Genomic DNA, 27,983 nt, shown 5'->3' with positions numbered 1-27,983 from the left:
AGCGAAGTGGATCCGGGATTCTGGAAGAGTTTACGCTCCGACCAGACGAGCAGCTTGACAGGAGGATATTATCCGGGAGGAGAAACGGACGTTAAATCTTTTCTCTCCTTTTTTACCATTTATCTCCTACCATCTGCCTTCTTTCTTGACGTCTGTGAACCTTTTTTGCTCTTATCGCCTATTTTGCGTCCTTCGCCGCCCATTACAATTTAACAGAATGAGCCCAAAATACGCCCGGAGTTTGGTTTTTGGATGCAGATTGACATAGATACAGAATACATCAATACAGAGATATAGAGATGCAGAGATAGATCGGCGTCGTAGTCTCCTGATTTCACCTGTAATGCTGGAAGTAAATCAACGACTTGATGATCGACGACAATGAGGACATCAGAGATCTTGTTGTCAGCTATCTCAGCGAAGCCCTGTAGTCCATGAAGGACTAACGCTCGACCATCTGGGATTAAAATGTGCCGTTTGAAAAGCCGAGTGCTATTCGGAACCTAAACCCAGCCCTATTCACATGAACTAGTGTTGGTACATTACCAACACGGTAAACCAAAGCCAGATTTACCTCGGCCTGGTCGCCTGTTGGATGACAACATGAACACTGATTGCTAGTGAGCTCTGATAGACCGCAGCAGTCAGTCTGTGGTCCACATGAGCCGCTTTGCTCCCTGGGTTTTGTGTTGTGGAAGTGGTGGTGGTGACTGCTAGGTGGGTTTTGGTGGGTGGTCGTCGCTATGAGCGACAAGACGGCCCCGCGGTGCCAGTTGAGGCTGGAGTGGGTGCACGGGTACCGTGGACACCAGTGCCGAAACAACCTGTATTACACGGCGGGGAAGGAGCTCGTGTACTTCGTTGCCGGGGTGGGCGTGGTCTACAACAGCCGTGAGCACACGCAGAAGTTCTACCTTGGTCACAACGATGACATCATCAGGTGAGTCTCACTACAAGGGACCAGCCGGTCTCGTGCTTTGGAGAGGTTACTCGGGACTGGGTTGTTTTATGTTGGGGTCAGATTTAATTGTAATGTGAGTGATTGTGTGTGTGTCTGTCTCTGTCTCTGTCTCTGTCTCTGTCTCTGTGTGTGCGTGTGTGTGTGTGTCTGTGTCTGTGTGTGTCCAGTCTCGCCATCCATCCAGACAAGGTGCAGGTGGCCACAGGCCAGGTGGGGAAGGACCCCTACATCTGCATCTGGGACAGCTACTCCATGCAGACCGTTTCCATCCTGCGTGACGTTCACACGCACGGCGTGGCGGGCCTCGCCTTCGACTCCGACGGACAGGTCTGTCACATGACTGCCAGGCCTGGCCACAGCCCACTGTGTACCCGTGAGACCACCGGTTGTCATGGTTTTGTGAATGGATGCCTACAAGTGTGTGCTGTGTTCGCAGTGCGTCTTTGGAATGATGTCTGTAATGATCTGGTTTGTGTTTGGTCAGCGTGTGTTGGTCTGGTTTCTGATTGGTCAGTGTGTGTTAGTCTGGTTTCTGATTGGTCAAAGTGTGTTGGTCTGGTTTGTGATTGGTCAGTGTGATGGTCTGGTTTCTGATTGGTCAGTGTTCTGTGTGTGTGCAGCGGCTGGCGTCGGTGGGTCTGGATGCCAAGAACACGCTGTGTGTCTGGGACTGGAGGAGAGGACGGGTCCTGGCCACCGCCACCGGGCACTCGGACCGGGTAACCACCTCCACTACTGCCTGACACATGACTAGTTAGGAAATGCCTTGCCGAAACGTTCTGGAGTTCGTCCTGAGTGTACTCACCTGTTCTAACGGGTTATATGTGGTTATAATAGTTCTAACTGGTTTTAACGGTTCAAACTGGTTCTGAATGGTTCTTACTTGTTTTACTGGTTCTAATTGGTTTTGACGATTTTAACTGGTGTGAACTGGTTCTGTGTGTTGGGTTCTGTGTGGCAGATTTTCGATATCTCCTGGGATCCCTACCAGACCAGCAGACTGGTCACCTGTGGAGTGAAACATATCAAGGTTAGTGCCGACCACGCCCCCCCAACAAAGATGAAGTCCTGACTCTGGGTGCTGTTCTCTGTTGTTCTGGATGCTGTGTGGGTTAAGTCCTGACTCTGGGTGCAGTTCTGTTGTTCTGGATGCTGTGTGGGTTAAGTCCTGACTCTGGGTGCAGTTCTGTTGTTCTGGATCCTGTGCGGGTTGAGTCCTGACTCTGGCTGCTGGTCCCTCCATGTAGTTCTGGACCCTGTGTGGGAACGCTTTGACGCCCAAGCGGGGGATGTTTGGGAAGACCGGAGACCTGCAGACCATCCTGTGTCTGGCCACGGCCAAGGACGAGCTCACCTTCTCCGGAGCGCTGAACGGAGACGTGTACGTGTGGAAGGGCCTCAACCTGACGCGCACCGTCCAGGCTGCTCACGGGGTACTTATATACACACATATACCATCAATATTATACATACATAGGTATATATATATGGCAAAGGCCAAAAAGGCATGTTTAATCCTAAATCAAATAAAGTCTAATAAAAAAATAAAATAATAATAATAATACAACAACGAAAAAACCTGGGAGGAATCGACGGCCCTATATCCCCCGCGGGTGGAATCCCGTACCAGGGCTGGGAGAGACCCGAATGAGTGGAGAAGCGGGCTATTTAAGCCCTGCTTCTCCACCTGTTCCTCAGGTGCTCTGCATGTCCTTAATTGGCCCGGGCCAGGTTGCCACAATATATATAAACATGTATGCACACATAAATATATAAACATACAGCCTGTATATACAACATTGATGGTGTAGCTCCCAGGAGTATATGGAAACATTTCAACGTGCGTTTGTGTGTGCGTGCCTGTGTGTGTGTGTTTGTGTGTGCTATCTGTGCGTGCGTGCGTGCGTGCGTGCGTGCGTGTGTGCGTGTGTGTAGGCAGGGATCTTCAGCATGCATGTGTGTGAGGAGGGCTTTGCTACAGGAGGGAGAGACGGGTGTGTCCGACTCTGGGACCTGGACTTCAAACCCATCACCAAGATCGACCTGAGGGAGGCTGAGCAGGGCTATAAAGGTATATAAGATCATATATACAGTATATCATATATAACATTTCATGTATAATATATATCTATCATTCACCAATCACAATCACCATCACCAATGTAGAACTGAGGCAGGCTCAGCAGGGCTATAAAGGTATATACGATCATATATCTATCACAGTATATCATATATAACATGTCTATTATAAAATATAATATATATATAAAGCAATCACCAAGATAGTGAGCAGGGCTTTATAGGTATATAGGATCATATCCGTCTCTGTTTCGGTCTCTACTGTTAGCTCTATGGTTGTACCGTTGACTTCAGTGCTCTATTGCTACCTTTAGCTTTACTGTTAGCTTCAGTGCTGTCTCTACTGTTAACTTGAGTTGTGCTGTTTGCTCCAGTGCTAGCTCTACTGTTTTCTCCAGTGTTGTACTATGAGCTCCAGTGCTAGCTGTACTGTTTTCTCCAGTGTTGTGCTATGAGCTCCAGTTCCAGCTCTACTGTGGGCTCCAGTGTTGTACTGTTTGCTCCAGTGCTAGCTCTACTGTTTTCTCCAGTGTTGTACTATGAGCTCCAGTGCTAGCTCTACTGTGGGCTCCAGTGTTGTACTGTTTGCTCCAGTGCTAGCTCTACTGTTAGCTCCAGTGTTGTTCTGTGAGCTCCAGTTCCAGCTCTACTGTGGGCTCCAGTGTTGTTCTGTGAGCTCCAGTGCTATCTGGTCCATGCGTCCGCAGGTCTGTCCATCCGCAGCGTGTGCTGGCGGGCGGACCGGGTGCTGGCGGGGACCCAGGACAGTGAGATCTTTGAGGTGATGGTGCGGGAGCGGGACAAGCCAGTCTTGCTGATGCAGGGACACAGTGACGGGGAGCTCTGGGCGCTTGACCTCCACCCCAAACAGGCGGTGGCAGTGACGGGCAGTGATGACCGCTCGGTCCGGTAGGAAGACACCCTGCCCTGTATCACAGCTACACCCTGTCCTGTATCACAGCTACACCCTGCCGTGTATCACAGCTACACCCTGCCCTGTATCACAGCTACACCCTGCCCTGTATCACAGCTACACCCTGCCCTGTATCACAGCTACACCCTACCCTGTATCACAGCTACACCCTGTCCTGTATCACAGCTACACTCTGCCCTGTATCACAGCTACACCCTACCCTGTATCACAGCTACACCCTACCCTGTATCACAGCTACACCCTGCCCTGTATCACAGCTACACCCTACCCTGTATCACAGCTACACCCTGTCCTGTATCACAGCTACACCCTGTCCTGTATCACAGCTACACCCTGTCCTGTATCACAGCTACACCCTGTCCTGTATCACAGCTACACCCTGCCCTGTATCACAGCTACACCCTGTCCTGTATCACAGCTAGACTCTGTCCTGTATCACAGCTACACTCTGTCCTGTATCACAGCTACACTCTGCCCTGTATCACAGCTACACCCGGTGTAGGGGTGGCCAGGTTTAGAGGTCAGGAGGTCAAGGGTAGAGGTCAGGAGGTCAGGGGTAGAGGTCAGGAGGTCAGGGGTAGAGGTCAGGTGCAGGGCTAGGGGTCTCACCATGCTTCTCCCTGCAGACTGTGGAGTCTGTCGGACCACACGCTGCTCGCTCGCTGCAACATGGAGGAGGCGGTCCGCAGCGTGGCCTTCAACAACGACGGCTCCCAGCTGGCCCTCGGCATGAAGGACGGCTCCTTCACCGTCCTTCGGGTCCGGTAAGACCAGAACCACGAGAACCCAGCCTTATCAGAACCAATAGAATGCAGCCTTAAGCCAACAGAACCAGGAGAACCCAGCCTTAAGCTACCAGAACCAGGAGAACCAAGCCTTAAGCCAACAGAACCAGGAGAACCCAGCCTTAAGCTAACAGAACCAGGAGAACCCAGCCTTGAGCTATCAGAACCACATAATTCTACACATTATACTATGATTATGGTGCACCTACAAGTCTGGTCAGAAACCACCTCCAGCTGGATGTGAGCTGTCCCACTGCGTCTCCAAGGAAAATGACTCTAGTTGACCTCTGACCCCTGCAGGGACATGACAGAGGTGGTGCACATCAAGGACCGGAAGGAGGCCATCCACGAGCTGAAGTTCTCCCCGGACGGCTCCTACCTGGCGGTGGGCTCCAACGACGGGCCCGTGGACCTGTACGCCGTGGGCCAGCGCTACAAGAAGGTGGGCGAGTGCAGCCGGTCCTCCTCCTTCATCACCCACCTGGACTGGTCCGTGGACAGCCGCTTCCTGCAGTCCAACGACGGCGCCGGCGAGCGCCTCTTCTACCGCATGCCAGGTAACCGTGGCAACCGCCTCCGTTGACAGGGAGCTGTGGTGCCGCATAGGTGCCGGGTTACCGTGGTAACCGCCTCCAGGCCAGGGGAACTGTTGTTCTGCCATGCCAGGTGAAAATGTATCTATCTGAATGTATGTTTTAATATATATGACCTGGTTTAGGACTCTGTGGTTGGATCTGGTTTAGGACATGGTTTAGGACCCGGTGTGGTTTGATCTGGTTAAGGACCTGGTTTATGACCCAGTGTGGTTTAATGTCTCCCAGCAGGGAAGCTGCTCACCAAGGAGGAGGCGAAAGGGATCCACTGGATGACCTGGACCGGGGTGATAGGAGCAGAGGTCAACGGGATCTGGCCCAAGTACTCCAGCTCTAGCGAGGTCAACTCTGTGGACGCTAACTTCAGCAGCGCCGTGCTGGTTACCGGGGACGACCTGGGGCTGGTCAAACTGTTCCGCTTCCCTTGCCTCAAGAAAGGTCAGACGCCGTATGATAATGAGCCCTATGATAATAAGCTTTTTAATAGTAACCGTTGATAGTAACGCGCTGAATTATAATAACTATGAATATAATGAGCTGAATGATAACTTTGATAGTAATGTACTAATGATAATAACAATGATAATGAGCTAATGTTAATACTTAACATTAGCTGAGCTGGATGATAATATGAGCCGGATGATAATAACTGTGATGATAATGAGCTGCATGATAACTGATGATAATGAGCTTGATGATATAACTGATAATGAGCTCATGTTAATACTTATGATGATAATGAGCTGCAAGACAGTTATGTTGATGAGCTGAATGATAATAACCATGATGATCATGAGCTAAAGATATTAACTATGATGATAATGAACTGGATGATAATAACTATGATGATCATGAGCAAAAGATATTAACTATGTTGATAATGAACTGGATGATATTAATAACTATGATGATTATGAGCAAAAGATGGTAACTATGATGATAATGAACTGGATGATTATAACTATGATGATAATGAGCTAAAGATATTAACTATGATGATAATGAACTGGATGATAATAACTATGATGATAATGAGCTAAAGATAGTAACTATGATGATAATGAACTGGATGATAATAACTATGATAATAATGAGATAAAGACAGTAACTATGATGATAATGAACTGGATGATAATAACTATGATGATTATGAGCTAAAGATAGTAACTATGATGATAATGAACTGGATGATAATAACCATGACGATAATGATACTGTGAGAACAACGCTGAGGATAACGAGCTGAGACGTCCCCAGCTGCTAAGTTCAAGAAGTACATCGGCCACTCGGCCCACGTGACCAACGTGCGGTGGTCCAGCGACCTGCAGTGGGTGGTGAGCACCGGCGGGGCGGACCACGCCGTGTTCCAGTGGCGCTTCCTCCCCGAGGGGGTGATGAACGGGGTGCTGGAGCCCCTGCTGCAGGGTACACGCACACATGCACGCGCACACGCACACACACACACACGCATCTGCACACAACGCAAGCATCGACCCACAGACACACATGCGTAAAAATACAAACAAACACGCGCAAACATACACCAATGAACGCACACGCACACGTGTGTGCGTGTGCGTTCATTGGTGTATGTTTGCGCGTGTTTGTTTGCGTTTGTATCATACGCACGTACATAAAGGTGTTGTAGCTGCTGTCCGTGTGTGTTGCGTCCCCAGAGGGATACGCCGACTCTAACAGCGGAGAGTCGGACTCTGACGTTTCCGACGTTCCAGAGCTAGACTCGGACATCGAACAGGAAGCTCAGACCAACTACGATCGCCAGGTAACCATGGATACCATTGGACAGCCAGCTGCGACTGGGGCTAACACGCCAGGCCTGGGAACCAGACACCTCCACCTACACAACCTTCATCCTTCACCCCCTCCCCCCCTCCCTTCTCTGCCTCCTCCTCCAACCTCACTCCAGCTCCTCCTCCTCCACCTCCACTTCTGCCTTCACCTCCAGCTTTCCCACCACCTTAAAACAGCTCTCTTCCTGTCTCTCTAGGTGTACAAGGAAGATCTCCCTCAGCTCCGGAAGAAGCTGATTGGCTCCCTGAAGCGGCAGAAAGCTCCGGAGGCGGGGCTACGGCTGCAGTTCGTGCACGGGTAACGGCATGGCAACCATACTCTCCGTCTCTCCCTCTGTCTCCCTCTCTCTGGCCGGGTGGCTGGGCCTGTGTGATGGTTGTGGTTCTGCTGTGACTGATGGTTCTTGGGGTTGTGCTGGTGCAGGTATCGGGGCTGTGACTGCAGGAACAACCTGTGGTACAGCCAGGGTGGGGAGGTGGTGTACCACGTGGCCGCGGTGGGCGTGGTCTACAACCGCCAGCTGCACAGCCAGCGCTTCTACCTGGCGCACGATGATGACATCATCAGTCTCACCGTGCACCCCCTCAAAGACTACGCTGCTACAGGACAGGTACACACGCACAGACACGCACACACACGCTCAGACACACACACACACACACACACACACACACACACACACACACACACACACACACACACACACACACACACACACACACACACACACACACACACACACACACACACACACACACAAATACAATCACATACAAACACACACACAATCACAGCACTAGTGTGTCCAAGTGTTTCTAAAGTAAACGTGTACATGTGTGTGTGTTTGTGTGTGTCAGGTGGGACGGGACCCAGCCATCCATGTTTGGGACATCCAGACTCTGAAGTGTCTCTCTCTACTGAAGGGACATCACAGCAGAGGAGTGTGTGCCCTGGAGTTCACAGGTACACACGCTCACACACACACACACACACACACACACACACACACACACACACACACACACACACACACACACACACACACACACACACACACACACACACACACACACACACACACACACACACACACACACACACACACACACAGAATCCTGTCTGTGTGGTGACAACTTCAAATCTATGCACTGACTACTTCCTGTCTATGTAACGACCACTTCCCACTGGTCAGTGGATGGGAAGACTTTGGTGTCGGTGGGCATCGATGAAGACCACTCCATCGTGGTCTGGGACTGGAAGAAAGGAGAACGTTTGGCCAAAGCCAGGTACAATGCCCCAACATTTAGGACACCCCAACCTTTAGACTAGGACAGTAGTAACGGCAGTGTAGAGTGTAGATATAGCAGTAACAGCAGAGTGTAGCTGTAGTAGTAACAGATGAAGCAGTAACAACAGTGTACATGTAGTAATGAGGTGGTAACGAGGCTCTTGTCTGCAGGGGACACAAGGACAAGATCTTTGTTGTGAAGAGCAACCCGTTCCGCATGGATAAACTCCTCACTGTGGGCATGAAGCACATCAAGTTCTGGCAGCACTCAGGTAGCCCTCCTCCACCACCCCAACCTCCTCCACCTCACCTCCTCCACCTCACCTCCTCCACCTCACCTCCTCCACCGCCTCACCTCCTCCACCACCCCAACCTCCTCCACCACCCCAACCTCCTCCACCACCTCACCTCCTCCACCACCTCACCTCCTCCACCTCCTCACCTCCTCCACCACCCCAACCTCCTCCACCTCACCTCCTCCACCACCTCACCTCCTCCACCACCCCAACCTCCTCCACCTCACCTCCTCCACCACCTCACCTCCTCCACCACCTCACCTCCTCCACCACCCCAACCTCCTCCACCTCACCTCCTCCACCACCTCACCTCCTCCACCACCCCAACCTCCTCCACCACCCCAACCTCCTCCACCTCACCTCCTCCACCTCACCTCCTCCTCCACCTCACCTCCTCCACCACCCCAACCTCCTACACCTCACCTCCTCCACCTCCCCTCTTTACATCTTGTGCACCTCCCCTCCTCCACCTCCCCTCTCTCATCTCTCAACTCGTCCTCACCTCCTCCTGTGTGTGTGCGTGCGTGTGTGTGTGTGTGTGCGTGTGTGTGTGTGCGCGTGTGCGTGCGTGTCTCTCAGGGGGGGGTCTGACGTTCCGACGGGGCATCCTGGGGAGCCAGGGCGGGAAGCAGGAGACGATGATGTCGGCGTGCTACGGGCGCTCGGAGGACCTGGTGTTCTCGGGCGCCACCAGCGGGGACGTGTACATCTGGCGCGACACCAGCCTGGTGAAGACCATCAAGGCCCACGACGGACCCGTCTTCGCCATGTGCTCCCTGGACAAGGTACCCGTCTCCACGGTGACCAGCGTCACTGTAGCTCACCCGGGTCTCCACGGTGACCAGCATCACAGTAGCTCACCCGGGTCTCCACGGTGACCAACATCACTCTAGGTCAGGGATGGGCAACTTTCATGATAAAGAGGGCCACAATCAGAGGGCCATGTGACTGTGCACTTCAACTAGACGTAAACTGAGAGAAGCTACACATTTTTGAATTTGTTGGATATGATTTCCTGTATTCTGGTGCATTTTGGGGATGGCCACTACCTACAAAATCTTCCAGATTCATTACCTATGTATGGTATGTTGATTGAACCAACATACATTCATTTCATGTTTTCCATGCTCAAACAGCCACATGATTGGTTAGTATTTTGATCAGTGCAAAGGGCTCACATACATCATCATTCAATGATGTCACAAAACTGACAAACAGTGGCATTACAAACATTAAGTGCAACAACTCAATGAACTCAAACCCAACAAGCATGATATTCACCTCAGGGCAGTTGTTGTAGTTAAGTGGCGACTTAAGTGGAAATCTTTCATGACTGATATAGTTTCTAAGCAAACTAGACACATGGGTTTGCCTTTGAATTCTATGAACAGATACTCTGCTTTTGTTCTTTCTTAACAAAGTTTTCTGTTACTCTATTCTTTTTTTTTTTATTCTTTTTTTTTTTTAATAAAAATGATGTGCGGGCCTGACTGAGTGAGGATGCGGGCCATATGCGGCCCTTGGGCCGCCAGTAGCCCATCCCTGCTCTAGGTCTACCCTGTCTCCATGGTGACCAGCATCACTTTAGGTCACCTGGGTCTCCAAAGTGACCAGCATTACTCTAGGTCAACCCGGTCTCCGAGGTGACCAGCATCACTGTATCTAACCCCGGTCTCCACGGTGACCGGCATCATTGTATCTCACCCTGATCTCCACGGTGACCAGCATTACTGTAGCTCACCCCAGTCTCCATGGCGACAAGCATCATGGTTGTGATTACGGTTGTGTGCAGGGCTTCGTGACCGGGGGTCGCGACGGGGTCGTGGAGCTGTGGGACGACATGTTCGACAGATGTCTGAAGAGCTACGCCATCAAGAGGGCAGCCCTGTCGCCTGCCTCTAAAGGTAGGCCTAAGACACACACACACACACACACACACACACACACACACACACACACACACACACACACACACACACACACACACACACACACACACACACACACACACACACACACACACACACACACACACACACACACACACACAGTGTGTTGTAGGAGGATGACATTTGATTAATATGTGTGTGTGTGTGTGTGTGTGGTAGGCCTGCTGCTGGAGGACAACCCGTCCATCAGAGCTATCTCTCTGGGCCACGGACACATCCTGGTGGGCACCAAAAACGGAGAGATCCTGGAGATAGACAAGAGTGGACCCATGACCCTACTGGTTCAGGTAGGCCCATGACCCTACTGGTTCAGGTAGGCCCATGACCCTACTGGTTCAGGTAGGCCCATGACCCTACTGGTTCAGGTAGGCCCATGACCCTACTGGTTCAGGTAGCCCAATGACCCTACTGGTTCAGGTAGGCCCATGACCCTACTGGTTCAGGTAGGCCCATGACCCTACTGGTTCAGGTAGGCCCATGACCCTACTGGTTCAGGTAGGCCCATGAACCTACTGGTTTAGGTAGGCCTTTGAGGGTGAGGGTGATAGATGAGAGATGATCTTAGATAAACAATAAAAAAGATAAACATTTACAGAGATCTGAAGACAGGGTGCGTTTGTTTTATTGAGAGTCAGAGACATTACCAGAGATCTGAAGACCGGGTGCGCTTGTTACATTGAAAGAGAGTCAGAGACATTACCAGAGATCTGAAGACCGGGTGCGCTTGTTTTATTGAAAGAGAGTCAGAGACATTACCAGAGATCTGAAGACAGGGTGCGTTTGTTTTATTGAAAGCGAGTCAGAGACATTACCAGAGATCTGAAGACGGGGTGCGTATGTTTATTGAGAGAGTCAGAGACATTACCAGCGATCTGAAGTGGGGTGTGTTTGTTTTCTTCAGGGTCACATGGAGGGCGAGGTGTGGGGGCTCGCAGCTCACCCCCTCCTCCCTGTGGTTGCTACGGTGAGCGACGACAAAACGCTGCGGATCTGGGAGCTGTCAGCCAATCACCGCATGGTTGCCGTGCGGAAACTCAAGAAAGGTAGAACCCTCCTCTATCTTACCTCCTTCAGTCTGGTTCTATGAGGTAGAACCCTCCTCTATCTTGCCTCCTTCAGTCTGGTTCTAAGAGGTAGAACCCTCCTCCATCTTATCTTCCTCAGTCTGGCATCTTAGTATTCACTCATATTTTGCTCTCTCTCTCTCTCTCTCTCTCTCTCTCTCTCTCTCTCTCTCTCTCTCTCTCTCTCTCTCTCTCCCCCTCCCTCCCTCCCTCCCTCCAGGGAGCCGCTGCTGTGCGTTCTCCCCTGACGGGAAGGCCCTGGCCGTGGGGCTGAACGACGGCAGCTTCCTGGTGGTGAACGCGGACACGCTGGAGGACCTGGTCACCTTCCACCACCGCAAGGAGCTCATCTCGGACATCCGCTTCTCCCAAGGTACTTCCTGTTGGGTGCGCTTCACTTCCGGTCGGACGCATAACACTTCCTGTTTGAAGGATATAACTAAGTGTGTGACTAACTATATATCGAAATGTATGACTAAGTATTTCATTAAGTGTAGGACTAATATTATAACAAAGTATAGGACTAAGTATTTAACTACTTGTAGGACTAAATGTAGAACTAAGTATATTACTAAGTGCAGGAATAAGTGTAGGATTAAGTGTAGGACTAAAGTGCAGGCTAAGTGCAGGCTAAGTGCAGGACTAAGTGCAGGACTAAGTTTATAACTAAGTGCAAGACTAGGTGCAGGACTAAGTTTATAACTAAGTGCAGGACTAAGTGCAGGACTATGTGCAGGACTAAGTTTATAACTAAGTGCAGGACTAATTGCAGGACTAATTGCAGGACTAGGTGCAGGACTAAGTGCAGGACTAAGTGCAGGACTAAGTGCAGGACTAAGTGCAGGACTAAGTGCAGGACTAAGTGCAGGACTAAGTGCAGGACTAACGCAGGACTAAGTGCAGGACTAAGTGCAGGACTAAGTGCAGGACTAAGTGCAGGACTAAGTGCAGGACTAAGTGCAGGACTAAGTGCAGGACTAACGCAGGACTAAGTGCAGGACTAAGTGCAGGACTAAGTGCAGGACTAAGTGCAGGACTAAGTGCAGGACTAAGTGCAGGACTAAGTGCAGGACTAAGTGCAGGACTAACGCAGGACTAAGTGCAGGACTAAGTGCAGGACTAAGTGCAGGACTAAGTGCAGGACTAACGCAGGACTAAGTGCAGGACTAAGTGCAGGACTAAGTGCAGGACTAAGTGCAGGACTAAGGGGCTCCTCCTGTGTCCAGACTCGGGGAAGTACCTGGCGGTGGCGTCCCACGACTCGTTCGTGGACATCTACAACGTGCTGAGCAGCAAGAGGGTGGGCATCTGTAAGGGCGCCTCGGGCTTCATCACACACATCGACTGGGACGCCAGAGGTGAGGCCACCAATCACAGGCCGCCTGGGCCATGAGGTCACACCTATACACTGGTTAGATCTCTCTAGAAACAGGGCTGTATCCGGCCTGCTCAGCGGGAGGTCACAGGTCATGTTTCGTGTCCTCCAGGTAAACTTCTGCAGGTGAACTCGGGAGCGAAGGAGCAGCTGTTCTTTGAGGCACCGCGGGGTCGGAAACAGAACATCAACACTTCAGAGGTACGCACGCACGCACGTGCACTCACACACACACGCGCACGAACACACACGCAGGCTCATGCTCACACACACACACACACACACACACACACACACACACACACACACACACACACACACACACACACACACACACACACACACACACACACACACACACACACACACACACACACACATGCATTTACCAATACCAATTGACCCGCTATGTGATTCGGCTGCTACAAACATCCAGCCCGGGCAACTGCAAAGTAGCATAAACTTCTCATTCATTACTGATAGGAATTTATTTTAGAGGTTTTGCACGCACGAGACAAGTTGATCAATGAATCATTGGGACAAATAAGTTGAGCCAAAACTACAATTAATATATTAAACACCATAAATAACCAGCTTGCAAAGGCAGCGTATACAGTTTCACGATGCTGGTTGACATCCAACCACAAGGTACTCCTCTTCCGCACCACTCGTCTGATTGAGAGTGGACGTCTGGCGGCCAGCGCCCGTCTCACTGGCCAGTATCTGCGTTGCGTTTACCGCCCTGCCCTAACGTGTAATCATGTCTTTAGTTTGAGAAGGTGGACTGGGCCTCCTGGACCAGTGTCTTGGGTCCGACCTGCGAGGGCATCTGGCCGGCGCTCAGTCTGGTCAACGCCTCCTGCCTCACTAAAGACCACCAGCTGCTGGCTACTGGGGACGACTTCGGCTTCATCAAGCTCTTCAGCTACCCCTCTAGGGTGAGTAACACCTTAAACTAGCACTCCGGGGTGAGTTAACACCTTTAACTAGCCCTCATGGGTGGGTAACACATTTAACTAGCGCTCTACGGTGGGTTACCCCTTAAACTAGTCCTCCGGGGTGAGTTAACACCTTTAACTAGCCCTCTGGGGTGGGTTACACCTGTAACTAGTACTCTAGGGTTGGTAGCACCTTTAACTAGCCCTTTGGGGTGAGTTAACACCTTTAACTAGCCCTCTTGGGTGGGTAACACCTTTAACTAGCCCTCTGGGGTGAGTAACACCATTAACTAGCCCTCTGGGATGGGTAACACCTTTTAGTTAGCCTTCTTTGGTGAGTTAAAACATTTTAAGCCCCGGCTCGTCTAGATTTAGTGTTAAAAGTCTCCCTCTTTGACCTCTAACCTCAGGGGCAGTTTGCCAAGTTTAAAAAGTACGTGGGCCACAGCGCCAACGTGACCAACGTGCGGTGGACCAATGACGACGCCCTGCTGCTGTCAGTGGGCGGAGCCGACACAGCCCTGATGATCTGGTCCCTGGAGGCGCCGGGTCACAAGGAGAGCAAGGCGGTGGACAGCGAGGAGTCGGACGACGACCCGGAGGAGGACGGAGGTCAGCTAGCAGCGTTAGCATTGATATGTCCTCTCTAGGCTAGGTCTGCAGCACATCTTAGCTAGCAGCATTAGCATTAATATGTCCTCTCTAGGCTAGGTCTGCAGCACATCTTAGCTAGTAGCATTAGCATTAATATGTCCTCTCTAGGCTAGGTCTGCAGCACATCTTAGCTAGTAGCATTAGCATTAATATGTCCTCTCTAGGCTAGGTCTGCAGCACATCTTAGCTAGCAGCATTAGCATTGATATGTCCTCTCTAGGCTAGGTCTGCAGCACATCTTAGCTAGCAGCATTAGCATTAATATGTCCTCTCTAGGCTAGGTCTGCAGCACATCTTAGCTAGTAGCATTAGCATTAATATGTCCTCTCTAGGCTAGGTCTGCAGCACATCTTAGCTAGCAGCATTAGCATTGATATGTCCTCTCTAGGCTAGGTCTGCAGCACATCTTAGCTAGCAGCATTAGCATTGATATGTCCTCTCTAGGCTAGGTCTGCAGCACATCTTAGCTAGCAGCATTAGCATTGATATGTCCTCTCTAGGCTAGGTCTGCAGCACATCTTAGCTAGCAGCATTAGCATTGATATGTCCTCTCTAGGCTAGGTCTGCAGCACATCTTAGCTAGCAGCATTAGCATTGATATGTCCTCTCTAGGCTAGGTCTGCAGCACATCTTAGCTAGCAGCATTAGCATTGATATGTCCTCTAGGCTAGGTCTGCAGCACATCTTAGCTAGCAGCATGAGCATTGATATGTCCTCTCTTGGCTAGGTCTGCAGCACATCTTAGCTAGCAGCATTAGCATTAATATGTCCACTCTAGGCTAGGTCTGCAGCACATCTTAGCTAGCAGCATTAGCATTGATATGTCCTCTCTAGGCTAGGTCTGCAGCACATCTTAGCTAGCAGCATTAGCATCAATATGTCCCCTCTTGGCTAGGTCTTGAGCACATCCCATCTAGTAGCATTAGCATTATAATAATAATATAATAATAAAGCTTTATTGCAGACACAGGTCCATATAACACATCATACAGTATAAATAGTACAGTGACAAAAATACATAAAACTTGCATATTAGCCTGGCCCTATAGGATATACAGGCTACTGCACCAATGCCGTCTTAACTTAAAGTTAATCTATAGCAGCTTTTCAGAGGGCTGACTAGGGCTTCAATTATGTGGTTCTCTTACTTGTCTAGGCGACACATAAAACTAAACATCAGTTGTCTTAAGAGTGGACACAAACAATTGACTGGCACTATGCCACCTAGGGACACGAAGCAGCAACCTCGTTGCATCATTGTATGCTACCTTGAGCCTATGCATGCTCTTTTTCTAATAGTTAGACCACAATTGAGCAGCATATAACAGTGTGATGTGGGTTCTATCAGGGAGAAATTCACAGAGTCAGAGTACATAGAAAACTTCCTTATAAGCATGTTAGCTTTAGCGTACATTTTGCAGCGCTGTCGGTAGAGGTCTTTGTCATCCGTCCAGTCATCGGATATGACATGACCTAGGTATTTAATTTCCCCACAGCAGGAGGCCTGTCTGACAAATAAAACGTCGGAAAAGTTGATTTCCTGTCCTCAGCGCTTCTGAATATATCATTGTGTGGCTTTTCTTAGCGTTATACTTTTATGTCGTGATCAAGGCCATACTGAGAGCAACACCTTCAGCATCTGCTGCAATCAAGCACTATATGGGCAGAGCAGGACCTGGTCGTCTGCATACATAAGATGATTAACAGTAGTGTTGCCCACAAGACAGACAGTTTTTAACCTATTTAACTGATCTGATAATTCATCCACATAAACATTATATAAAATAGGAGACAAAATTCCTCCTTGCTGCACTAACACAGGATGGAGCAGATACAACATTGTCCCTTTTAACTTTACGTGATGTTGCTTTGTGTTGTCTCTAGGCTACGACAGTGACATAGTGTTATGTCCTCTCTAGGCTACGACAGTGGCGTAATGTTATGTTCTCTCTAGGCTACGTCAGTGACATATCGTTATGTTCTCTCTAGGCTCCGATAGTGACGTAGCTTTGTGTTGTCTTTAGGCTATGACAGTGACGTAGCTCAGGAGAAGTCCCTAGATTACGTCACGAAGATCTTCTCCGCTAGCATAAGGAACATGACGGGAACCAAACCCCACCTGCAGCACAGAGATGTTCCTCTGGATGACAGGTACCCTGCTTCCTGCTTCCTCCTTCCTTCCTTCCCTTCTTCCTTCCTTCTCCCTTCTTCTGATACCGTCCTAACTTCCTAACCAGGCTTCGTGCCATGTTGTTAATGTGTGTGTGTGTGTGTGTGTGCGTGTGTGTGTGCGTGTGTGTGTGTGTGTGTGTGTGTAGACCCCCTGTCAGTAGGGCAGCTCCACTTCCAGAAAAGCTTTTAAAGAACAACGTGACAAAGAAGAAGAAAGTGGTGGAGGTCAGTTTCAACCAGCAGCTTACTGCCTGGTTTAGTTTTAGTTTGAACTAACCGCCTGGTTTAGTTTGAACTAACCGCCTGGTTTAGGTCGAACTAAACGCCTGGATTAGTTTGTACTAGCCGTCTGATTTTGTGTGTTTGTGTGTATGTGTGTAGGAGCTGGTGCTGGAGCATGTGTTCGGCTACAGGGGCTTTGACTGCCGGAACAACCTTCACTACCTCAACGACGGGGCTGACATCATCTTCCACACCGCCGCCACCGTCATCGTCCAGAACCTCTCCTCTGGTCAGTACCTTCACTGCCCCACCGTTAAGAACCCCCACCCTTCAGGACCCCCACCCTTTATTACCCCAGCCTTCAGTACCTCGACCTCCACTTCCCCACTGTTAATTACCCCCACCCTTCAGTACCCACCTCCTTCAGTACTCCCACCCTTCACTACCCCCACCCTTCACTACCCTCTTCATCAAACCTCCTCACCAGACCTCCTCTAGACCCTCTTCCCCAGACCTCCTCTAGACCCTCCTCTAGACCCTCCTCACCAGACCCCCTCTAGACCATCCTCTAGACCCTCCTCACCAGACCTCCTCTAGACCCTCCTCTAGACCCTCCTCTAGACCCTCCTCTAGACCCTCCTCCCCAGACCTCCTCTAGACCCTCCTCTAGACCCTCCTCCCCTGACCTCCTCTAGACCCTCCTCCCCAGACCTCCTCTAGACTCTCCACTAGACCCTCCTCAAGACCCTCCTCTAGACCCTCCTCTAGACCCTCCTCTAGACCCTCCTCACCATACCTCCTCTAGACCCTCCTCTAGACCCTCCTCACCATACGTCCTCTAGACCCTCCTCACCAGACCTCCTCTAGACCCTCCTCTAGACCCTCCTCTAGACCCTCCTCTAGACCCTCCTCACCATACCTCCTCTAGACCCTCCTCTAGACCCTCCTCACCATACCTCCTCTAGACCCTCCTCACCAGACCTCCTCTAGACCCTCCTCTAGACCCTCCTCACCAGACCTCCTCTAGACCCTCCTCTAGACCCTCCTCACCAGACCTCCTCTAGACCCTCCTCTAGACCCTCCTCACCAGATCTCCTCTAGACTCTCCTCTAGACCCTCCTCACCAGCCCTCCTCTAGACCCTCCTCTAGACCCTCCTCACAAGACCTCCTCTAGACCCTCCTCCCCAGACCTCCTCTAGACCCTCCTCTAGACCCTCCTCCGCAAACCTCCTCTAGACCCTCCTCTAGACCCTCCTCTAGACCCTCCTCACCAGACCTCCTCTAGACCCTCCTCCCCAGACCTCCTCTAGACCCTCCTCTAGACCCTCCTCTAGACCCTCCTCCCCAGACCTCCTCTAGACCCTCCTCTAGTCCCTCCTCCCCAGACCTCCTCTAGACCCTCCTCTAGACCCTCCTCTAGACCCTCCTCTAGACCCTTCTCACCAGCCCTCCCCTCTCCCCAACAGGAGTCCAGAGCTTCTACCTGGAGCACACTGATGACATCCTGTGTCTGACCATCAACCAGCACCCCAAGTACCAGAACGTCATCGCCACGGGACAGATCGGTACGCCCCTACCCTCCGCCTCTCTTAACCCGCTCCCATGGTCCTGTTCAGGCTAGAACAGGCTCTACGGGCTAGAAACTGATCTCTACGGGCTAGAAACTGATCTCTACGGGCTAGAAACTGATCCCTACGTCGTAGAAAGAGATCTGTACGGACTAGAAACTGATCTGTACGGGCTAGAAACAGATCTGTTTATGCTAGGAACAGATCTGTTCATGCTAGAAAGTGATCTGTATGTGCTACAAACACCATTTCTGACATCTCAACCCTGCACTGCTTCTTCATTCACGCTTTAATTCCCGTTTCTTGATTTGCCTAGTCCACTCTTCTCCATGCGTGTCACATGCATGTTAAACCATTACATGTATATTTCTCTCACTGCTCATGTCATGTGATGCCGCTGCCTCATCTCCAGGTGACCTGAGTGATCTGCCAGGTAAGACCACGCCCCCTTCCATCAGACTACCTATCAGATTGAAGAACACGCCCCCTTCCATCTGAATACCTATCAGATAAAAGAACATGCCCCCCTCCATCAGACTACCTATCAGATTGAAGAACATGCCCCCTTCCATTTGACTACCTATCAGATTACATCATGAGATTACTTCATCAGAGGTTGGCGGTTTACCTTCGGCCTGTAGAGGCTGATGTTGGCGGTGAGGATCGTCAGTAATCAGCATGGTTACCATGGTTACCACAGTGAACCTCGTCCCCATATTTATCTGTGATGAGAGCCTGTATCCATAGGAATGGAGCCAAACACAGTAGAAGGAGTATCAGGCCCAGTAGAACACCAGAAACTCTTCTCCTCCTACTCCTCCTCCTCCTCTTTCTCCTCGTTTTCTCCACCTCCTCGTTCTCCTCGTTTTCTCCTCCTCCTCCTCATGTTCCCCTCCCATTCCCTCTAGATCCAGAACCTTTTCCGACCAGTCCAGGGCAGGTTGCCATGTTTCCTGGTTGCCATGGTTCCTGGTTGCCATGGTGTTTTGTCTCCTCCCAGGGCTAGCTCCATCCATCCACGTGTGGGATGCGAGAACCAAGCAGACCCTGTCCATCCTGCGCTGTTGCCATGGCAAAGGCGTGAGCTATGTCAACTTCAGCGCCACGGGGAAACTGCTGCTCTCTGTGGGGGTGGAGCCAGAGCATACCATCACCGTCTGGAGATGGCAAGAAGGTACCAACTTATACCACACACACATACCTGTGAATCACCCTGTAACAAACACCCCTATAACACACACCTGTAAATCAACCCTGTAACACACACACCTCTAAATCACCCCTGTAACATACACGTATAAACCACGCCTGTAACACACACCTGTAAATAAACACCTGTAAAACACACCTGTAACACGCCTGTAACACACACCTGTTATATATACCTGTAACACACACCTGTAATATACACCTGTAACACACCCCTTTAATAAACACCTGTAACACATATATATACCTGTAACACACCCCTGTAATATACAACTATAACACTCCCCTTTAATAAACACCTGTAACACATATATACCTGCAACACACCCCTGTAATATAAACCTATAACACAAGCCTGTAATACGCGCCTGTAACACGGCCTTAACTCACAACGGTAACACGCATCCTGTGGGGTCAGGTACCAAGGTGACCAGCAGGGGGAGCCACAGTGAGCGGATCTTTGTGGTGGAGTTCAGACCAGACTCAGACACTCAGTTCGTGTCGGTGGGCATCAAACACATCAAGTTCTGGACCCTGGTGGGCGGCTCCCTCATGTACAAGAAGGGTGTGATTGGCTCTGTGGAGGAGGGGCGTGTCCAGACCATGCTGTCGGTGGCCTTTGGCGCGGTGAGTACACGCTGGCCCTGCCAGGGGGTCTAGATCAGGGTGGTTCTGGACCAGCACTATGTAGCTAGCAGGTAGTGTTATCATTGCATGCGTGTTACCTCTTGGTATTAGCACTATGTAGCTAGCAGGTAGTGTTATCATTGCATACGTGTTACCTCTTGGTATTAGCACTATGTAGCAGGCAGGCAGTGTTATCATTACGTAGGTGTTTTCTGTTCGTATTAGCAAAGAGAAAACATGGACTCTTTTCATCTGTAGTGCAAATCTATGGGTTGGCTCGGTTCAGGTTCAGAGGTCAGAGGTCAGGGGTTCAGGTAAGCAGGCTGACACGGCTCCTCCTCCTCCGTCCTCAGAACAACCTGACGTTCAGCGGCGCCATCAACGGCGACGTGTACGTGTGGCGGGAGCACTTCCTGGTCCGCGTGGTGGCCAAGGCCCACAGCGGGCCCGTCTTCACCATGTACACCACCCTGAGAGACGGGCTCATCGTCACCGGGGGCAAGGAGAGACCGTCAGTACCGCCGCCCTGCCACGCCTCATTGTGGCGTAGCTGCGTTGGGCTGCATGGTTGCCTGCGTGTGTGTGTGTGTGTGTGTGTGTGTGTGTGTGTGTGTGTGTGTGGTGTGCGTGAGGGCCTCTTCCTTTGTAGAAGGTGCTCACGAGGTAGAGCGGGTTGGCTGGTAACCGCAAGGGCGCTGGTTGGATTTGTCGAGGTGTCCCTGAGCAAGACGCCCCCCCCCCAGACGAGGTGTCTGTCGCCCTTGCATGGTTGACTCCGCCGTCGTTGGGTGAATGTGTGCCTGAATGGGTGAATGTCAGGCATTGTTGTAAAGCGCTTTGGATCAAATGCAGTCCATTTACCGCGTGTGTGCGATGATGGTTGTGCGCACCAGGACCAAGGAGGGCGGGGCGGTGAAGCTGTGGGACCAGGAGATGAAGCGCTGCAGAGCCTTCCAGCTGGAGACCGGTCAGCCGGTGGAGAACGTCCGCTCGGTCTGCAGAGGGAAGGTAGGCGCTGACGCCCCCTCTCACTCACCTGATCCCCCTCTATCACCCTATATCACCCCTCTATCGCGCCTTTATCAATCACCTCTCTGTCACTACAACACTCCTCTGTTGGTTATCTATCACCCCTGTATCACTTCTCTATCACTTCTCTATCACCCCTCTATCACCCCTCTATCAATCACCTCTCTGACACTACAACACTCCTCTGTTGGTTATCTATCACCCCTATATCACTTCTCTATCACTTGTCTATCACCCTATATCACTCCTCTATCACCCCTCTATCAATCACCTCTCTGTCACTACAACACTCCTCTGTTAGTTATCTATCACCCCTATATCACTTCTCTATCACCCTATATCACCCCTCTATCAATCACCTCCCTATCACTACATCACTCCTCTCTGTCACTTTTCAATCATCCCTTTATGACTTCTTTACCACTTATCACTCCTCTATCGTCTGTCTATCACCCCTCTATCACCCCTATATCACCCCTATATCAGCCCTCTACCACTCCTTTTTTTCCTCTGTCACTCCATCATCACCTTTCTATCAGCCGTCCATCCCCCCTCACTACTCTATCACTCCTCTATCACTACTTTATCACTACTATCAGTCCTCTCACTCGTCTCTCTGCCTGTCTCTCTGCCTGTCTCTCTGCCTGTCCCTCTGCCTGTCCCTCTGCCTGTCTCTCTGCCTGTCTCTCTGCCTGTCTCTCGGCCTGTCTCTCTGCCTGTCTCTCTGCCTGTCTCTCTGCCTGTCCCTCTGCCTGTCTCTCTGCCTGTCTCTCTGCCTGTCTCTCTGCCTGTCTCTCTGCCTGTCTCTCGGCCTGTCTCTCTGCCTGTCTCTCTGCCTGTCTCTCGGCCTGTCTCTCTGCCTGTCTCTCGGCCTGTCTCTCTGCCTGTCCCTCTGCCTGTCTCTCTGCCTGTCTCTCTGCCTGTCTCTCGGCCTGTCTCTCACACGTCTCTCTGCCTGTCTCTCTGCCTGTCTCTCTGCCTGTCTCTCTGCCTGTCTCTCGGCCTGTCTCTCTGCCTGTCTCTCACACGTCTCTCTGCCTCCCCAGGGGAAGATCCTGGTAGGTACTAAGGACGGGGAGATCATCGAGGTGGGGGAGAAGAACGCCGCGTCCAACACCATGATCAACGGCCACACCCAGGGCGCCATCTGGGGCCTCAGCACACACCCTTACAAGGACGTCTTCCTGTCGGCCAGCGACGACGGAACCATCCGCCTCTGGGACCTGGCGGACAGGGTAGGAGGGCCAGCTATTATGGGATGCATTGATGACCTCCTGAGAGATGTATTGATTACCTGAGAAGATATGTTTTGATGACATGAGAAGATATGTATTGGTGTATTCATGTATTCATCTATGGATTGAGTATGATAGATGTTTTGATAGATTTATTCATATAATAATTGATGTATTGATAGATAGATGAATGTCTTCATTATGGATTGATTATGGATTGATATATATATGTCTTCAATATGTCCTGGTAGATGTGTTAATATCTGTTTTGGTAGATGCATTGACTATGTATTGACTATGTATTGATTATGTATTGATTTTGGATCATGTAGAAGCTGCTCAACAAGGTGAGCTTGGGCCACCCGGCCAAGTGCTGCTGCTACAGTCCCAACGGGGAGATGGTGTCCATCGGCCTGGAGAACGGAGAGTTCATCCTGCTGATGGTCAGCTCCCTCAGCGTCTGGGGCAAGAAGAGGGACCGCAGCGCCTCCATCCAGGACATCCGGTACTGACCCCCACTAACTAACCCCCACTAACCCTCACTAACTAACCCCCACTAACCCAACACTAACTAACCCAACACTAACCCAACACTAACTAACCCAACACTAACCCAACACTAACTCAGCTTAAAGAGAGACCGCAGCGCCTCCATCCAGGACATACGGTACTGACGCCCCTAACTAACCCCCACTAACCCAACACTAACTAACCCAACACTAACTGACCCAACACTAACCCTCACTAACTAACCCAACACTAACTAACCCTCGCTAACTAACCCCCACTAACCCAACACTAACTAACCCAACACTAACTAACCCTCACTAACTAACCCCCACTAACTCAGCTTAAAGAGAGACCGCAGCGCCTCCATCCAGGACATACGGTACTGACGCCCCTAACTAACCCAACACTAGCCCAACACTAACCCCCACTAACTAACCCAACACTAACCCGCACTAACTAACCCCACTTTTTGATAGGTGTGTCGGTTCCTCTCTGGTTCTGATAGTTTTGTTGGTTCTATTAGTTGAGTTGATTCTGATAGGTGTGTTGGTTCTTCTCAGGTTCTGTTAGTTGAGTTGATTCTGATAGGTGTGTTGGTTCTTCTCAGGTTCTGTTAGTTTAGTTGGTTCTGTTAGTTGAGTTGGTTCTGTTAGTTGATTTGGTTCTGATAGTTCAGTTGGTTCTGGTAGGTTTGTTGGTTCTGATAGGTGTGTTGGTTCCTCTCTGGTTCTGTTAGTTGTGTCGGTTCTTCTCAGGTTCTGTTAGTTGAGTTGGTTCTGATAGGTGTGTTGGTTCTGGTAGGTTTGTTGGTTCTGATAGTTGTGTCGGTTCCTCTCTGGTTCTGATAGGTGTGTTGGTTCTGCTCAGGTTCTGTTAGTTGAGTTGGTTCTGGTAGGTTTGTTGGTTCTGATAGTTGTGTTGGTTCTGATAGTTGTGTTGGTTCTGATAGGTGTGTCGGTTCCTCTCTGGTTCTGATAGGTGTGTCGGTTCCTCTCTGGTTCTGATAGTTGTGTTGGTTCTTCTCAGGTTCTGTTAGTTGAGTTGGTTCTGTTAGGTGTGTTGGTTCTGATAGTTGTGTGGGTTCCTCTCAGGTTCAGCCCAGACAACCGTCTGCTAGCGGTGGGCTCGATGGAGAGCTCTGTGGACTTCTACGACCTGACTCTCGGCCCGTCACTCAACCGCATCGGATACTGCAAGGACATCCCCGGCTTTATCCTCCAGATGGACTTCTCCGCCGACAGCAAACACATCCAGGTAGCCCCACGTTTACACAGAGTATCACTGGAACCCACATCCTCACACATCCTGTCCGTCAATATAAACACACATCCTCACACATCCTGTTAATATGAACACGCATCCTCACACATCCTGTCTGTCAATATAAACACACATCCGGTCGATATAAACACACATCCTCACACATCCTGTCAATATGAACACACATCCCCACACATCCTGTCCGTCAATACAAACACACATCCTGTTAATATGAACACACATCCTCACACATCCCGTCTGTCAATATAAACACACATCCGGTCGATATAAACACACATCCTCACACATCCTGTCAATATGAACACACATCCTCACACATCCTGTCCGTCAATACAAACACACATCCTCACACTGTAAATATAAACACACATCCTCAAACATCCTGTCTGTCAATATAAACACACATCCTCACACATCCTGTCTGTCAATATAAACACACATCCTCACACTGTGTGTAAATATAAACACACATCCTCTCACTGTCTATACATATAAACACACATCCTCACACGTCTGTAAATATAAACAAACGTCCTCACACCGTCTGTGAATCTAAACACACATCCTCACACCGTCGGTAAATATATACACACATCCTCACACCGTCTGTAAATCTAAACACACATCCTCACACGTCTGTTCATAGAAACACACGTCCTGTCGCCATCTGTTTATATAAACACACGTCCTTACACCGTCCTCATACGACTGTTAATATAAACATGTCCTTACACTGTCTGTTAATCTAACACACATATGTACTCATGTGTGTCCTTGCAGGTGTCCAGCAGCACCTACACGCGGCAGGTGCACCAGGTGCCTTCTGGGAAAGTGGAAACGGAGCCAGCGGTGGTCGAAAGGATCACCTGGGCCACCTGGACCAGGTAGGAACACCTGGCTGTTTAGGTGACACATTATAACACCAGGTGTGAGTGTGGTTAGCCTTTACAAGCCGTTTTGAAAATCTGCCTCTTCTGACATCATAAGTGGGCGTGTCAACCTAGATGTGTGCTGGATAGATGAGCAACGTTTGCTCCAGTCCACTGGGTAGGCTGGTGGCTGATCTATCCAGCACACATCTAGGTGGACACACCCACTTGTGAGGTTCAAAACGGCTTGTAACGGCTAATTACACTCACACCTGGTGGTATAATATGTCATCTTTAGTCCTTTCAGGTGGATGTTATGTGATGGTTGGTTTGGATGTTTGGAGGTCTGGTGGTTTGTTGGTTTGTTGGCCTGGTGGTTTATATTTTGGTTGTGGTTTTATTGTTTATTTGTTGTTTTGTTTGTGTCTCAGCGTCCTGGGAGACGAGGTTCTGGGTATCTGGCCCAGGAATGCTGAGAAGGCGGATGTTAACTGCGTCAGCGTTTCCCACGCTGGTCTCAATCTGGTGACCGGCGATGACTTCGGACTCATCAAACTCTTCGACTTCCCCTGTCCCGAGAAATTTGTGAGAACTTCCTAAACCTGAATAAAAACTCCTGTAGTTCCTAAGTTCTAGACCACCCCAGAAATGATTCAAACATCTCCTCTCTCCTCTCTCCTCTCTCCTCTCTCCTCTCTCCTCTCTCCTCTCTCCTCTCTCCTCTCTCCTCTCTCCTCTCCAGGTGAAACACAAGCGTTATTTCGGACACTCAGCCCATGTGACTAATGTGCGTTTCTCTGCTGATGACAAGTATGTGGTCAGCGCTGGAGGGCGGGACTGTAGGTGGGTCCACACTCTCATCCTATCAGGAGCTGCTGAGTGCTGACAAGAATCCAATCAATCATTATATTTATATATAATCTATATTTATTTGATATATATATATATATATATATATATATATATATATATATATATATATATATATATATATATATATATATATATATAAATATTATCTTTAAAGATAATAATATATCATTTCATATATTATTAATAATAATAACATAATATATTTCGTGTGTGTTCCAGTTTATTTGTGTGGAGGTGCCAGTGAAGGCGCAGAGGAGGATTGTGGGTATTGGTCGCTGCCTGACCTCTGACCCAAGCATCACAGCCAATAGACGGCAGCGGCTCTGTTTGGTGACCGTGGCAACATCACTGACGACAGCTCCAATGGCCAAACTCTCTACAGACTATAATATTATCCTATAATGATGAAATGCTATTATTATTATTACTATATGTGTTGTTGTCGTCAGGTAGTTGTGTTGAGTATGGAAGGGTGAGATGATATGTATTAGAACCTAAATATCTGTCTGTATATTTCTAGATGTAGATATTATCACGGATCGAGATCGAGATCATGGATCTAGTTCTAGATCATGCGCTCAATTCTACAGCTTATCAGATCTACTTTAGATCATGGATCTATTTCTAGATGTAGCTCATGGATCTAGTTCTAGTTCTCGATCTGATCATGTATCTAGTTCTAGATCCAGACATCATCATGTAGCTATTTCTAGAGGTAGCTCATGGAGATAGTTCTTCTAGATATGATCATGTATCTAGTTATAGATCTAGACATGATCATGTATCTTTTATAGATCTAGATCATGTATCTAGTTATATATCTTGATATGGATCATGTACCTAGATGTAGATATGATCGAGGATCCAGTTCTAGGTATAGATAATATATCTAGTTCTAGATGTTATAGATCTCAATCATGGATCTAGTTCTAGATATAGATATCATGTATCTAATTCTAGTTCGAGAGCATGGATCTAATTTTAGATATAGATAATGTATATATTTCTAGTTCTATATATATATATATATATATATATATATATATAATGTATCTAGATTATGTATATATATATATATATATAATATATATATATATATATATAATGTATCTAGATTATGTATATATATAGATGTTCTCGATCTGGATCATGTATCTAGGTCTAGATGTTCTAGATCTGGATCATGTATTTAGTACTAGATCTAGACCATGGAGCTAGTTCTAGATATAGATAATGTATCTAGGTGTTCTAGATCTAGATCATGTATCTAGTTCTAGATCTAGATCATGTATCTAGTTCTAGATCTAGATATCCTGGATGTTTTCTAAAGCAGGGCTGGGTGATCAGCTCTGACCTCTCGCTGCCTTACGTCACAACGTTGGATCAATACTCTCTTGGTCCCTAAGGTCTTAAATGTGAACAAGCCACCATGAATTATTGATCTTTGTATAGAAAAGTCCAAATTGATCCAACATGAAGGACGCGAAGACCAGGGAGGAGAGACTGTACAGGATGAAGTTTGGTTGACATGGCGACGTGCCTTCCAGGAGCTCCTGTCGAACCAATCAGAAGACAGAAGCTCTGCTGTGGTGCTAGGACACAAGGGGAGGGGCTTCAGCGGTGTATCACCTTAACAAGCTGCTGATACACCCTTTGGCA

The 27,983-nt window shown here is 49.3% G+C and overlaps 1 protein-coding gene across 2 annotated transcripts; it reads left to right on the top strand.

The window, feature by feature from the left end:
• Positions 1–2: 2 nt before the first annotated feature.
• LOC132454513 (echinoderm microtubule-associated protein-like 6) lies at positions 3–27,384 on the top strand. Of its 2 annotated transcripts, XM_060047916.1 has the most exons (42): positions 3–940; positions 1,129–1,288; positions 1,582–1,680; positions 1,923–1,991; positions 2,209–2,394; positions 2,897–3,032; positions 3,748–3,949; positions 4,601–4,738; positions 5,060–5,316; positions 5,581–5,790; positions 6,610–6,777; positions 7,029–7,135; positions 7,361–7,461; positions 7,588–7,774; positions 8,022–8,127; positions 8,357–8,450; positions 8,624–8,724; positions 9,328–9,533; positions 10,541–10,652; positions 10,857–10,984; positions 11,599–11,740; positions 11,982–12,134; positions 12,988–13,119; positions 13,249–13,337; positions 13,907–14,074; positions 14,485–14,686; positions 16,753–16,879; positions 17,047–17,125; positions 17,282–17,411; positions 18,590–18,688; positions 19,104–19,124; positions 19,692–19,865; positions 20,319–20,527; positions 20,881–21,038; positions 21,421–21,535; positions 22,603–22,791; positions 23,124–23,296; positions 24,393–24,555; positions 25,363–25,466; positions 25,883–26,036; positions 26,194–26,294; positions 26,544–27,384. In XM_060047916.1, the coding sequence occupies exons 1-42, from the start codon at positions 744–746 to the stop codon at positions 26,566–26,568; spliced, it is 5,871 nt and encodes a 1,956-aa protein (XP_059903899.1). In that variant the 5' UTR covers positions 3–743; the 3' UTR covers positions 26,569–27,384. The 2 variants fall into 2 exon arrangements, with proteins under 2 accessions (XP_059903899.1, XP_059903900.1); XM_060047917.1 differs by lacking the exon at positions 19,104–19,124.
• The last annotated feature ends 599 nt before the right edge of the window (positions 27,385–27,983 follow it).

This window comes from Gadus macrocephalus, chromosome 3, assembly GCF_031168955.1.
Source record: "Gadus macrocephalus chromosome 3, ASM3116895v1".
Lineage (NCBI taxonomy): Eukaryota > Metazoa > Chordata > Actinopteri > Gadiformes > Gadidae > Gadus > Gadus macrocephalus.
This window is presented reverse-complemented; position numbering and strand designations above follow the sequence as displayed.

Excerpts from the sequence above, each read along its gene's own strand:
- LOC132454513 (XM_060047916.1), top strand. The coding sequence starts at position 744 with ATGAGCGACAAGACGGCCCCGCGGTGCCAGTTGAGGCTGGAGTGGGTG. Across the intron at positions 13,120-13,248 it reads CATCGACTGGGACGCCAGAG|GTAAACTTCTGCAGGTGAAC; the intron begins GTGAGGCCACCA and ends CGTGTCCTCCAG. Across the intron at positions 25,467-25,882 it reads ACCTGGGCCACCTGGACCAG|CGTCCTGGGAGACGAGGTTC; the intron begins GTAGGAACACCT and ends TTTGTGTCTCAG.